Source organism: Oncorhynchus mykiss, chromosome 17, assembly GCF_057628025.1.
Source record: "Oncorhynchus mykiss isolate SJ-2025 chromosome 17, ASM5762802v1, whole genome shotgun sequence".
Taxonomy (NCBI): Eukaryota; Metazoa; Chordata; class Actinopteri; order Salmoniformes; family Salmonidae; genus Oncorhynchus; species Oncorhynchus mykiss.
Genome location: NC_143038.1, coordinates 71,923,897 through 71,936,989, shown reverse-complemented (window position 1 = coordinate 71,936,989; position 13,093 = coordinate 71,923,897). Strand labels below are relative to the sequence as shown.

Sequence of the window (13,093 nt, the reverse complement as noted above, 5' to 3'; positions counted from 1 at the left end):
AGGGAGAAAGAGGGGGGGAGAGAGAGAGGGGGGAGGGAGAGAGAAAATAGAGAGGGAGAAAGAGGGGGAGAGAGAGAGGGGGGGAGGGAGAGAGAAAATAGAGAGGGAGAAAGAGGGGGAGAGAGAGAGAGAGAGAGGGGAGGGAGAGAGCAAATAGAGAGGGAGAAAGAGGGGGGGAGAGAGGGTTCCCAGTGAATACCATTGTAAATACAACCCATATTTATGTTTATTTATTTTTCCTTGTATACTTTAACTATTTGCACATCATTATAACACTGTATAATTGTATAATTGTATATAACACTGTATAACATATTACATTTGACATTTCTCTGTAATGTTTACTGTACATTTTTTATTTCACATTTGTTTATTATCTATTTAACTTGCTTTGTCAATATAAATGTATGTTTCCCATACCAATAAAGCCCTTTCAATTGAAATTGAGAGAGGGAGAGAGAGAGGTGGGGGAGAGAGGAGGAACCGAGACAGGCAGTGTGGGGCCACGAAGAGGAGAAAGTTGAATGGGTTGTCTAACTGGTTCTGCAGAGTGAGAATAACATAACCACCCCCACCCTGGGGAAGAGGAGTTTATAAGGAGGGCAGAACACCTGAGACAACTCACTGAGGTCAGATAGCCCCGCTGCTGTCCTGTCCTCTTCTACAGCATAATTTAAATTCTCACTCGTCTCCGTCTGTGATTCTCACGCGTCTCCATCTCTCTGTCTGTGATTCTCACGCGTCTCCATCTCTCTGTCTGTGACCCTCCCTCCACCTCTCCGTCTGTGACTCTCCCTCCACCTCTCCATCTCTCTGTCTGTGTCTGTGACTCTCCCTCCACCTCTCCATCTCCCCTTCCACCATGAGCCTGAGGTCCAAGCGTATCAGCAGCTCCAGTGGCTCTGTGCGGAGACACAGCGGGGGCTTCGGTGGCATGTCTCTGGGTAGCAGCTCTCTGTACGCGGGGGGCTCAAACGGCCACCACAGCAGTCCTTTCCACTCAGTCTCTGTCAACAGGAGCCTGCTGGCCCCCCTTAACCTGGAGATCGACCCCAACCTACAGGTGACGCGCATCCATGAGAAAGAGCAGATCAAGGGCCTCAACAACCGATTCGCATCCTTCATCGATAAGGTATGTAGTCATCACTGAGAATTATTAGGTTACATCCCAATGTCTATACTAGCATACAGCTTTGATTGCTTGCCCAATACATTCATTCAAGGATAAAAAAAAAAAAATGTTTACCTTTATTTAACTAGGCAAGTCAGTTAAGAACAAATTCTTATTTACAATGACGGTCAAACTCGTAAACTCCCCAAACCCGGACGACGCTGGGCCAATTGTGCGCCGCCCTATGGGACTCCCAATCATGGCTGGTTGTGAGTGATACAGCCTGGAATCGAACCAGGGTGTCTGTAGTGACACCTCTAGGACTGAGATGCAGTGCCTTAGACCTCTGCGCCCCTCAGGAGCCCCTAGTACAACAAGCTACTTCGGTTTTAGCTATCATCATATAACATCATCATCACCACTCGGGAGCCCCTACTACAACAAGCTAGCTAGTTATCATCATATAACATCATCATCATCACTCGGGAGCCCCTACTACAACAAGCTAATCATCACCACTCGGGAGCCCCTACTACAACAAGCTAATCATCACCACTCGGGAGCCCCTACTACAACAAGCTAATCATCACCACTCAGGAGCCCCTACTACAACAAGCTAATCATCCCCACTCAGGAGCCCCTACTACAACAAGCTAATCATCACCACTCGGGAGCCCCTACTACAACAAGCTAATCATCACCACTCGGGAGCCCCTACTACAACAAGCTAATCATCCCCACTCAGGAGCCCCTACTACAACAAGCTAATCATCACCACTCGGGAGCCCCTACTACAACAAGCTAATCATCCCCACTCAGGAACCACTACTACAACAAGCTAATCATCACCACTCGGGAGCCCCTACTACAACAAGCTAATCATCACCACTCAGGAGCCCCTACTACAACAAGCTAATCATCACCACTCAGGAGCCCCTACTACAACAAGCTAATCATCACCACTCGGGAGCCCCTACTACAACAAGCTAATCATCACCACTCGGGAGCCCCTACTACAAGAAGCTAATCATCACCACTCGGGAGCCCCTACTACAACAAGCTAATCATCACCACTCAGGAGCCCCTACTACAACAAGCTAATCATCCCCACTCAGGAGCCCCTACTACAACAAGCTAATCATCACCACTCGGGAGCCCCTACTACAACAAGCTAATCATCACCACTCGGGAGCCCCTACTACAACAAGCTAGCTAGTTATCATCATAGATGGCACTGATTTATTGTCTTTTGAAGCAGCTACAAAAGGAGTGAAAGCTAGTTTTGGTTTTAGCCAAACTAGCCTGGAAAAGGGAGAACAAACAGTGTTTGCCATCTGTGTCTGTTTTCATATGCGTTGCATCAATCACCCATTCAATCCCATTGATCACAACAGTGAGGATTTTATTTATTTATTATGCATTATTAAGTTGTCTATGATGAATCATAGATGTTTCAGAAACTGGTCACAAGACCACAAGCATACATTTCTACAAGGTGTACTTTTACAGACAAATTTGACACCAGAAGTCCTTATTCGCCAGGTCGCAGTTGCAAATGAGAACTTGTTCTCAACTAGCCTACCTGGTTAAATAAAGGTGTTCTCAACTAGCCTACCTGGTTAAATAAAGGTGTTCTCAACTAGCCTACCTGGTTAAATAAAGGTGTTCTCAACTAGCCTACCTGGTTAAATAAAGGTGAAATATTTTTTTTTTAAAACAGCAGATTAGCAACGCTTTCAGTAGATTGGAGTTGAGTTGTGTTATGGGATATACTTGATCAAAATGATCTTACACATCCTTCCTCCATTAGCCTTTAGATGTATGTTTGAAATGGTGATTTTGACTGTAAAAACATCATATTGTGTTAATTCAGTATAGACCCATAATTGGCCATGTATAGACCCCATAAACTGAATCAGTGTAATAACTCTATAATAATATTAATATTTAAAGTCAATAGGTTTGTTTAGTATTTCTTGCACGAGCGTAGACCTGGTTTGTCAGAGTATTGGGACATAGCCAAAGGTGGAATCCTGGTTCGTATGGGCTGAGATATGCAGGCATAGATCTGCTTTACATTAGTATTGGGACAGTCACAGGGGTAGTCCTGGTTTGTATGAGTACTGGAGCTGAGGTTCAGGGTAGTGATGGTTTGTATGAGTATTGGAGCTGAGATTCAGGGGTAAACCTGACTTACAGTTTATAAGTATTCAGTCTTTGGCACATTTAGACATGGCTTAGTTGACTAATTGGGTTCAAGCACAGGTGCAGATGTTGTAGGTATGTAAATTGGGTCTGAAATGCAAATGTACACCAGCAGTATTTTTATGAGAATTGGGGGTGCCACACAGCAGTAAACCTGTTTAATATATATATATATATATATATATACAAAAGTATGTGGACACCCCTTCAAATTAGTGGATTTGGCTATTTCAGCCACACACGTTGCTGACAGGTGTATAAAATCAAGCACACAGCCATGCAATCTCCATAGACAAACATTGGCAGTAGAATGGTCTTTACTGAAGAGCCCAGTGACATTCAACTTGGCACCGTCATAGGATGCCACCTTTCCAACAAGTCGGTTCGTAAAATGTCTGACCTGCTAGAGCTGCCCCGGTCAACTGTAAGTGCTGTTATTGTAAAGTGGAAACGTCTAGGAGCATCAACGGCTCAGCTTGCGAAGTGATAGGTCACACAAGCTCACAGAACTGGACCGCCGTGCAACACTCACTATCGATTTCCAAACTGCCTCTGGAAACAACATCGGCACAATACGTGTTTGTCGTGTAAAGCTCTCAGCCATATTGGGCTCTGGATCGATGGAAATGCGGATATCAGTTTGACTTGAGCTAAACCATGAAAACAAAGTCACCGGCTCTTTCACAGCCGTGGTCACTGATACACGACTCAGCTTGCATTACAATTCCCCTTTCTCACGGAGTGGGTAACAGAGTCACAATAGAGGCTTTGTGCCTGTTCTACGCTACGGATCACCAGCTCTACAGCTCTGGGGTTTCCTGTAATAACAAGCTCCTATTCCTCTCAGAAGGTAGCCTGGACCTGAGATATTTTGACACAAATCATTCCCTAATGGTGTGATTCACTTGGAATGCAAAGCCCATTTAAAGACATCAAATGACAAGTCCAATACATGTTAAGACGTCAAATGGGTCAAATACATGTAAAGTCCCATGTCCTATTTCTCTCAGCTCGGTGCTAACCTGATAAAAAAAAACAGGTCAGACGTGGTGTGATCATCCAAGACCGGAAGACGCCCTGAAGTGTTTTTGGAAGGTGAGCTTTTGTGTTGATCGCAGACAGACAATGGGAAGAGAATACTGAGACCTTGGGCTTGAAATAGATCCTAGAGAGATCTCAGTCAGTTGTAGCTGTTAATAAAACCAGAATAATTAACTTAACATGCAAGCACTGTTGTCTACAGTGTTGTCCATTGTAATATAGTCTGGGAGATTGCTTCAGATTGCTTCTGATTGCTTCAAATGTCTATTAATTAAACAGACCACTCCAAGCCCATACATTACTGCAGAAAACATGTTTGGAAAGTAAAGGGCCTCAATGACATATCAAGACAAAAATATTGTAGCAATTTGAGGTGGCTAGTCCAACCAGGACTTGGACCCAGGTCCCTGCGACTGTCAGTCCAGACTTAAGCCATTACACCAAGGGGTGTAGAACCAAGACAACGTCTTGTACCAAGGTCTCTATTAAAGTTGCTACAATGTATATGTATAGTGGACTACACTCAACATCTTCTTCCCGATGCTTCCCAATGCTTCCTGATGCTTCCTGATGCTTCCCGATGCTTCCTGATGCTTCCCGGTGCTTATTGATGCTTCGTGATGCTTCCTGATGCTCCCTGGTGCTTCCCGATGCTCCCTGATGCTTCCTGGTGCTTCCTGATGCTTGGACTGTTGTGACTATTTCATCAGCTACGGGCTTTTCTCTCTCTCCACCCTTTTAGGTGCGTTTCCTGGAGCAGCAGAACAAGATGTTAGAGACTAAGTTTGATCTGCTGCACGGTAAGCAGACGGGCCGCTCCAACATCGAGCCGCTATTCGAGGCCTACATGGCCAACCTCCGCCGCCAGATGGACCTGGTGAACAACGACAAGACCAAGCTGGACGGAGAGCTGAGGAACATGCAAAGTCTGGTGGAGGACTTCAAACACAAGTAGGAGCCTGCCTGTCTGTCTGTCTGTCTGTCTGTCTGTCTGTCTGTCTGTCTGTCTGTCTGTCTGGAGGGCTGAGGAACATGCAAGGTCTGGTGGAGGACTTCAAACACAAGTAGGAGCCTGCCTGTCTGTCTGTCTGTCTGTCTGTCTGTCTGTCTGGAGGGAGGGAGGGAGGGAGGGAGGGAGGGAGGGAGGGAGGGCTGAGGAACATGCAGGGGCTGGTGGGGGACTTCAACCACAAAAAGTCTCAGTAGCCTTAAACAGATTTGTCAGGAATTGAGACAGAGCCAACCTATTTATTAAACCCTAAATGATGTATGCCAGAACCTTGCTTCCATGACCTAATTCAATATCTGGTCACCTGTTCTTCTTACCTAGATACGAAGATGAGATCAACAAGAGAAATAATCTGGAGAACGAATTTGTGATCCTGAAAAAGGTGAGAACATCACAGTTCCTCAGTGATACCTGATTTGTGTTTTAATGGTGCGGTCTCTGAAGTTCAACATGTCTTCTGGACTACAATACCATACTATACCATACAACTTGATGTTGTAATCAGCGATACAGTGCAGCACCATGGGAGTGAGGGTGAGTTATTAAACAAGCACTGCAGGGGAAAAGACACAGCAAGGCAGAGACAACAATAGCTAGTATGAGCAAACCTACCCCACCTTCTACGAGATGAAAAAACGCTAAGCTCGTAAGATATCATATCACCACTGAACAAGAACTGAGCGTGCGGTCTGTAGGGGAGACAGAGAAAATCTCAACCAATCACGATCAAAGACAATTTCAACCTAACTAATAGCTTTGCAATGAAACTTTCGCAATCCGTCTAAATTGTTCCTGGTATGTTTCGCCAAACAGTGGTAGCTACATTGGAGTCATTTAGCAGACGCTCTTATCCAGATCAATTTGGATTAAGTGCCTCGCTCAAGGGCACATCGGCAGATGTTTCACCTAGTCGGCTCAGGGATTCAAACTAGCGACCTTTTGGTTACTGACCCAATGCTCTTAACCGCTAGCCTACGAGTAACTACAGTTTGTTGTCCTTTCAGGATGTGGACTCAGCATACCTGGTGAAGGCAGACCTGGAAAACAAGGGAGGAGCTCTGACTGATGAGATAAACTTCCTCAGGTCCATCTATGAGGAGGTAAGGTCATTACTGTATTTACTGTATTACAATATATTACAATACATTACAATATATTACAATTTAACACAATACAATATATTACAATACATTACAATATATTACAATACAATACAATATTTTACAATTTAACACAATACAATATATTACAATGCAATACATTACAATACATTACAATATATTACAATACATTACAATACAATACATTACATTACATTACAATACATTACAATACAATATATTACAATACATTACAATACAATACAGTATATTACAATACAATATCTTCCAATACAATATATTACAATACAACACAATATATTACAATACAATACATTACAATATATTACAATATAATACATTACAATATCTTAAAATACAATACAATATTATACAATACAATACATTACAATACATTACAAGGCAATACTATATTACAATACAATATATTACAATACAATACAATATATTACAATACAATATAATATATTACAATATAATATATTACAATACAAAATATTACAATACAATATATTACAATATAATATAATATATTACAATACAATATATTACAATATAATATAATATATTACAATACAATGCAATATAATAGATTACAATACAATATATTACAATACAATACAATATATTACAATACAAAATATCACCAAACAATATAGTACAATACAATACAATATATTACATTACAATATATTACAATACAATACACAAGTAGCCCTGTATGGCGCAGGCAGTTGGTGAAAGGTTGTAGGTTCAAATCCGACATGGGGCGGCAGGGTAGCCTAGTGGTTTGAGCGTTTGACTAGTAACCGGAAGGTTGCAAGTTCAAACCCCCTGAGCTGACAAGGTACAAATTTGTCAGTCTGCCCCTGAACAGGCAGTTAGTTAACCCACTATTCCTAGGCCGTCATTGAAAATAAGAATTTGTTTTTAACTGACTTGCCAGGTTAAATAAAGGTAAAATAAAATAAATAAATAAAAAACGATCACATACAAAGACATGTATGAACACACTGTACTGTTAGAATGTTTGTTTCCACCCAGGAGCTGCGTGAGCTGCAGGCCAGCATCAGGGACACCTCTGTGGTGGTGCAGATGGACAACAGTCGAGACCTCAACATGGACCAGATAGTGGCTGACGTCAAGGCTCAGTACGAAGACATTGCTACCAAAAGCCGAGAGGAGGCTGAGACGTGGTACAAATCCAAGGTGAACAACAGTTGACTATTCTAGGATTTAAGTGGTTAAAAAGAGGATTTTTTTGTCTTACTACATTGAAATCAATATTATATTACAATACAATACATTACAATATCTTAAAATACAATACAATATATAACAATACAATATATTACAATACAATACATTACAATATCTTAAAATACAATACAATATACTACTGAGCCATAGTTGCTGGAACCATTCAGCCAGGCTAGACCAAGGAGTGGAATGATAGCTAAACAGACTGGTAGCCTGGCTAGACCAAGGAGTGGAATGATAGCTAAACAGACTGGTTGCCAGGCTAGACCAAGGAGTGGAATGTTAGCTAAACAGACTGCTTGCCAGGCTAGACCAAGGAGTGGAATGTTAGCTAAACAGACTGGTTGCCAGGCTAGACCAATGAGTGGAATGTTAGCTAAACAGACTGGTAGCCAGGCTAGACCAAGGAGTGGAATGTTAGCTAAACAGACTGGTAGCCAGGCTAGACCAAGGAGTGGAATGTTAGCTAAACAGACTGGTAGCCAGGCTAGACCAAGGAGTGGAATGACAGCTAAACAGACTGGTAGCCAGGCTAGACCAAGGAGTGGAATGTTAGCTAAACAGACTGGTAGCCAGGCTAGACCAAGGAGTGGAATGTTAGCTAAACAGACTGGTAGCCAGGCTAGAACAAGGAGTGGAATGTTAGCTAAACAGACTGGTAGCCAGGCTAGACCAAGGAGTGGAATGACAGCTAAACAGACTGGTAGCCAGGCTAGACCAAGGAATGGAATGTTAGCTAAACAGACTGGTTGCCAGGCTAGACCAAAGAGTGGAATGATAGCTAAACAGACTGGTTGCCAGGCTACAAGAGAAGTGGTCTCAGGACCTTTAAGTAATGCATCGTGTTCTTTTCCCTCAGTTCAACCAGATGGCCGCCCAGGCCATGCAGTACGGAGACGAGCTGAGGAACACCAAGGGAGAGATAGCAGAAATCAACCGCTTGATCGGCCGTCTGCAGAGTGAGATGGAAGCTGTCAAAAGACTGGTAGTTTGCTCACTTCTTCAACTCAGTTCACTTATGGTTCGGACCGTTTTGAGGCACGGTAATATCAAACAATAGATGCAGCACCCTGTTGGATGGGATCTACTTCCTGGGATAAAAGATTCAGAAGTTATGCCATAGAGTGTTGCCGCGAAGGCCGTATATATGCCATTCGGTGTGATGAGGCTTGACAGGGGGCAGTATTTTCACATCCGGATGAAATGCATGCCCAAATTCAACGGCGTGCTACTGATCTCCAGAAGATAAGATATGCATTTTATTAGTATATTTGGATAGAAAACACTCTGAAGTTTCTAAAACTGTTTGAATCATGTCTGTGAGTATAACAGAACTTATTTAGCAGGCGAAACCCCAAGGACAAACCATTCTGATTAGTTTTTTGAGGTCACTCTCTTTTCAATAGGTTTTCATTTGGGAATCTCGATTTCTAAGGGACCTTCTTGCAGTTCCAATCGCTTCCACTGGATGTCAACAGTCTTTAGAAATTGGTTGAGGTTATTCCTTTGTGTAATGAAGTAGTACGGCCATATTGAACGAGGGTAACTTGTAGTGTACTGTTAGTTAGAGGCGCGTGAAGCTAGCGTCAGTTTGTTTTCCTCCTGTATTGAACACAGATCATCCCGTCTTCAAATGTATTGATTATTTATGTGAAAAAATACCTAAAGTTGTATTACAAAAGTAGTTTGAAATGTTTTGGCAAAGTTTACAGGTAACTTTTGAGCTATTTTGTAGTCACCGGTTGGAACCGGTGTTTTTCTGGATCAAACGCGCCAAATAAATGGACATTTTGGACATATATTGATGGAATTAATCGAACAAAAGGACCATTTGTGATGTTTATGGGACATATTGGAGTGCCAACAAAAGAAGCTCGTCAAAGATAAGGCATGAATTATATTTTTATTTCTGCGTTTTGTGTCGCGCCTGCAGGGTTGAAATATGCTTCTCTCTCTTTGTTTACTATGGCGCTATCCTCAGATAATAGCATCGTTTGCTTTCGCCGAAAAGCCTTTTTGAAATCTGACATGTTGGCTGGATTCACAACAAGTGTAGCTTTAATTTGCTATCTTGCATGTGTAATTTCATGCAAATTTGATTTATTTGAATTTGGCGCACTGCATTTTCACTGGCTTTTGGCCAGGTGGGACGCTACCATCCCGCATATCCCAGAGAGGTAAGCAAGTACTGCCATGGACTTAATGCAGCCGTAACCCTGGTGTTGACGTCACATGGCGTGCCAACCTGGTGAACCAGATAGCCGAGGCTGAGAGGCCGGGGGGGAGCTGTCTGTGGAAGTGGCGAAGTCTCTAACCTAACCTAACTCTAACTATACATATCTATAATGTAGCGAGCCAACCTGGAGGACCAGATAGCCGAGGCTGAGGGCCGCGGGGAGCTGGCTGTGAAGGAGGCTAAGTCCAGGATCAGAGATCTGGAGGATGCTCTGCAGAGGGCCAAGCAGGACATGGCCAGACAGCTCAGAGAGTACCAGGACCTGATGAACGTCAAGCTGGCTCTGGACATAGAGATAGCCACCTACAGAAAATTACTGGAGGGAGAGGAGGACAGGTATGGAGGGGGAGGACAGGTATGGAGGGAGAGGGCAGGTATTGGGGGGGGGGGGGTATGGAGGGAGGGAGAGGAGGACAGGTATGGAGGGGGATGAGGACAGGTTGGAGGGAGAGGACAGGTATGGGGGGGTAGGTATGGAGGGAGAGGAGGACAGGTATGAAGGGGGAGGACAGGTATGGAGGGAGAGAACAGGTGTAGAGGGAGAGGAGGACAGGTATGAAGGGGGAGGACAGTTATTAAGGGAGAGGACAGGTATGGAGGGAGAGGAGGACAGGTATGGAGGGAGAGGAGGACAGGTATGAAGGGGGAGGACAGGTATGGAGGGAGAGGAGGACAGGTATGAAGGGGGAGGACAGGTATGGAGGGAGAGGAGGACAGGTATGAAGGGGGAGGACAGGTATGGAGGGAGAGGAGGACAGGTATGAAGGGGGAGGACAGGTATGGAGGGAGAGGACAGGTATGGAGGGAGAGGAGGACAGGTATGGAGGGAGAGGAGGACAGGTATGAAGGGGGAGGACAGGTATGGAGGGAGAGAACAGGTGTAGAGGGAGAGGAGGACAGGTATGAAGGGGGAGGACAGTTAATAAAGGAGAGGACAGGTATGGAGGGAGAGGAGGACAGGTATGGAGGGAGTGGACAGGTATGAAGGGAGAGAACAGGTGTAGAGGGAGAGGAGGACAGGTATGAAGGGGGAGGACAGTTAATAAAGGAGAGGACAGGTATGGAGGGAGAGGAGGACAGGTATGGAGGGAGAGGAGGACAGGTATGAAGGGAGAGGAGGACAGGTATGGAGGGAGAGGACAGGTATGGAGGGAGAGGAGGACAGTTAATAAAGGAGAGGACAGGTATGGAGGGAGAGGAGGACAGGTATGGAGGGAGTGGACAGGTATGGAGGGAGAGGAGGACAGGTATGGAGGGAGAGGAGGACAGGTATGGAGGGAGAGGAGGACAGGTATGGAGGGAGAGGAGGACAGGTATGGAGGGAGTGGACAGGTATGGAGGGAGAGGAGGACAGTTAATAAAGGAGAGGACAGGTATGGAGGGAGAGGAGGACAGGTATGGAGGGAGTGGACAGGTATGGAGGGAGAGGAGGACAGGTATGGAGGGAGAGGAGGACAGGTATGGAGGGAGTGGACAGGTATGGAGGGAGAGGAGGACAGTTAATAAAGGAGAGGACAGGTATGGAGGGAGAGGAGGACAGGTATGGAGGGAGTGGACAGGTATGGAGGGAGAGGAGGACAGGTATGGAGGGAGAGGAGGACAGGTATGGAGGGAGTGGACAGGTATGGAGGGAGAGGACAGGTATGAAGGGAGAGGACAGGTATGAAGGGAGAGGACAGGTATGGAGGGAGAGAACAGGTATGAAGGGAGAGGAGGACAGTTATTATTATAGACACACATTATACAGTATGTGTGGTGTCTATAGGTTGAGGTTCTAAACAAGGACCGAACAATGTGTGAAAAGTATTATCTGCAATATTTTCCCAAACTGAAGCAGCACACTTGTATCTATTTTTCTCTCAGGATTGGACATCAATCTATTCTCAACATCCAGTCAGTGTCCAACTACAGTAAGTAGTATACTGTATGTACTACTGAAAGAATTTCATCAGTGAATGTACTCTATTTAATGTTATCCATTGACTCGAATGACACTAAATGCTGTATTGTTCACACACAAGATCAGATTTTAGGGCTCTAACCAATAGACTGCCGCTGTTGTGTTCTGTCGTTCAGTCCAGGTTCTAACCAATAGACTGCCGCTGTTGTGTTCTGTCGTTCTGTCCAGGTTCTAACCAATAGACTGCCGCTGTTGTGTTCTGTCGTTCTGTCCAGGTTCTAACCAATAGACTGCCGCTGTTGTGTTCTGTCGTTCTGTCCAGGTTCTAACCAATAGACTGCCGCTGTTGTGTTCTGTCGTTCTGTCCAGGTTCTAACCAATAGACTGCCTCTGTTGTGTTCTGTCCAGGTTCTAACCAATAGACTGCCTCTGTTGTGTTCTGTCGTTCTGTCCAGGTTCTAACCAATAGACTGCCTCTGTTGTGTTCTGTCCAGATTCTAACCAATAGACTGCCTCTGTTGTGTTCTGTCGTTCTGTCCAGGTTCTAAGAGTTCCAGTAATGGATACAACAGCAGCTCCATCTCCCCTACACCGAAGCTGCTGATTAAAACAACTGAACAAAAAGACAGCTCCAGATTCAGCTCTCATTAAAAAAAAACCTGTCGGATCCTTCTGGCTGAGGGTGAAGAACCATTATATAAGAGTTTATAACAGATCTATAGCAACTTTCTGGATTATTTGTGTCAATCTACATTCTGTAAAGAGCACGAGAGAATAGCATAAGATCATGACATGATAGATTTGTGTTTGTAGCTAGAGGAACATAAACATTTGGTTGTTCTTACTGTAAAGAAAATAAAAAAGATATGTATCAGTATATAAAAATATGTTTTTTTGAGAAACCGTTTGTCTTATTTGGCACATACAGACTGCTATGCAACAGCTGGAATAGAGGTCAAAACCCATTGTAGTGAGACAGCAGACTAATAACAGCATCGTCCTCATGCAGCGAGATAATGGTTCTTATGGGGTCAGGAAACAGGACACCACCAACTGGGTTTGGCTATCTACTTCCTGTGTCACAGGTGCATGCTGTAGACAGGGCTAATAGAGGTGATTTTCTACTGAACTTACTGAGAGAGTTCTGTTAAAGTTTAGAATTCATTACATAAACAAACTCCTCTTCTTCAGATAGATGATCTTTCTTTAG

General features: G+C 44.1%; 1 protein-coding gene across 1 annotated transcript; it reads left to right on the top strand.

Moving 5' to 3' along the window:
* The first annotated feature begins 619 nt into the window (after positions 1-619).
* Positions 620-12,772, top strand: LOC110493297 (keratin, type II cytoskeletal 8-like). Its single transcript, XM_036950920.2, has 9 exons — positions 620-1,132; positions 5,100-5,308; positions 5,688-5,748; positions 6,371-6,466; positions 7,532-7,696; positions 8,607-8,732; positions 10,099-10,319; positions 11,847-11,893; positions 12,425-12,772. The coding sequence occupies exons 1-9, from the start codon at positions 863-865 to the stop codon at positions 12,532-12,534; spliced, it is 1,305 nt and encodes a 434-aa protein (XP_036806815.2). The 5' UTR covers positions 620-862; the 3' UTR covers positions 12,535-12,772.
* The last annotated feature ends 321 nt before the right edge of the window (positions 12,773-13,093 follow it).

Bases quoted from the DNA above. Each gene is read 5' to 3' on its own strand.
- LOC110493297 (XM_036950920.2), top strand. From the start codon at position 863: ATGAGCCTGAGGTCCAAGCGTATCAGCAGCTCCAGTGGCTCTGTGCGG. The intron at 5,749-6,370 runs GTGAGAACATCA...TTGTCCTTTCAG, and splicing joins AATTTGTGATCCTGAAAAAG to GATGTGGACTCAGCATACCT. The intron at 6,467-7,531 runs GTAAGGTCATTA...GTTTCCACCCAG, and splicing joins TCAGGTCCATCTATGAGGAG to GAGCTGCGTGAGCTGCAGGC.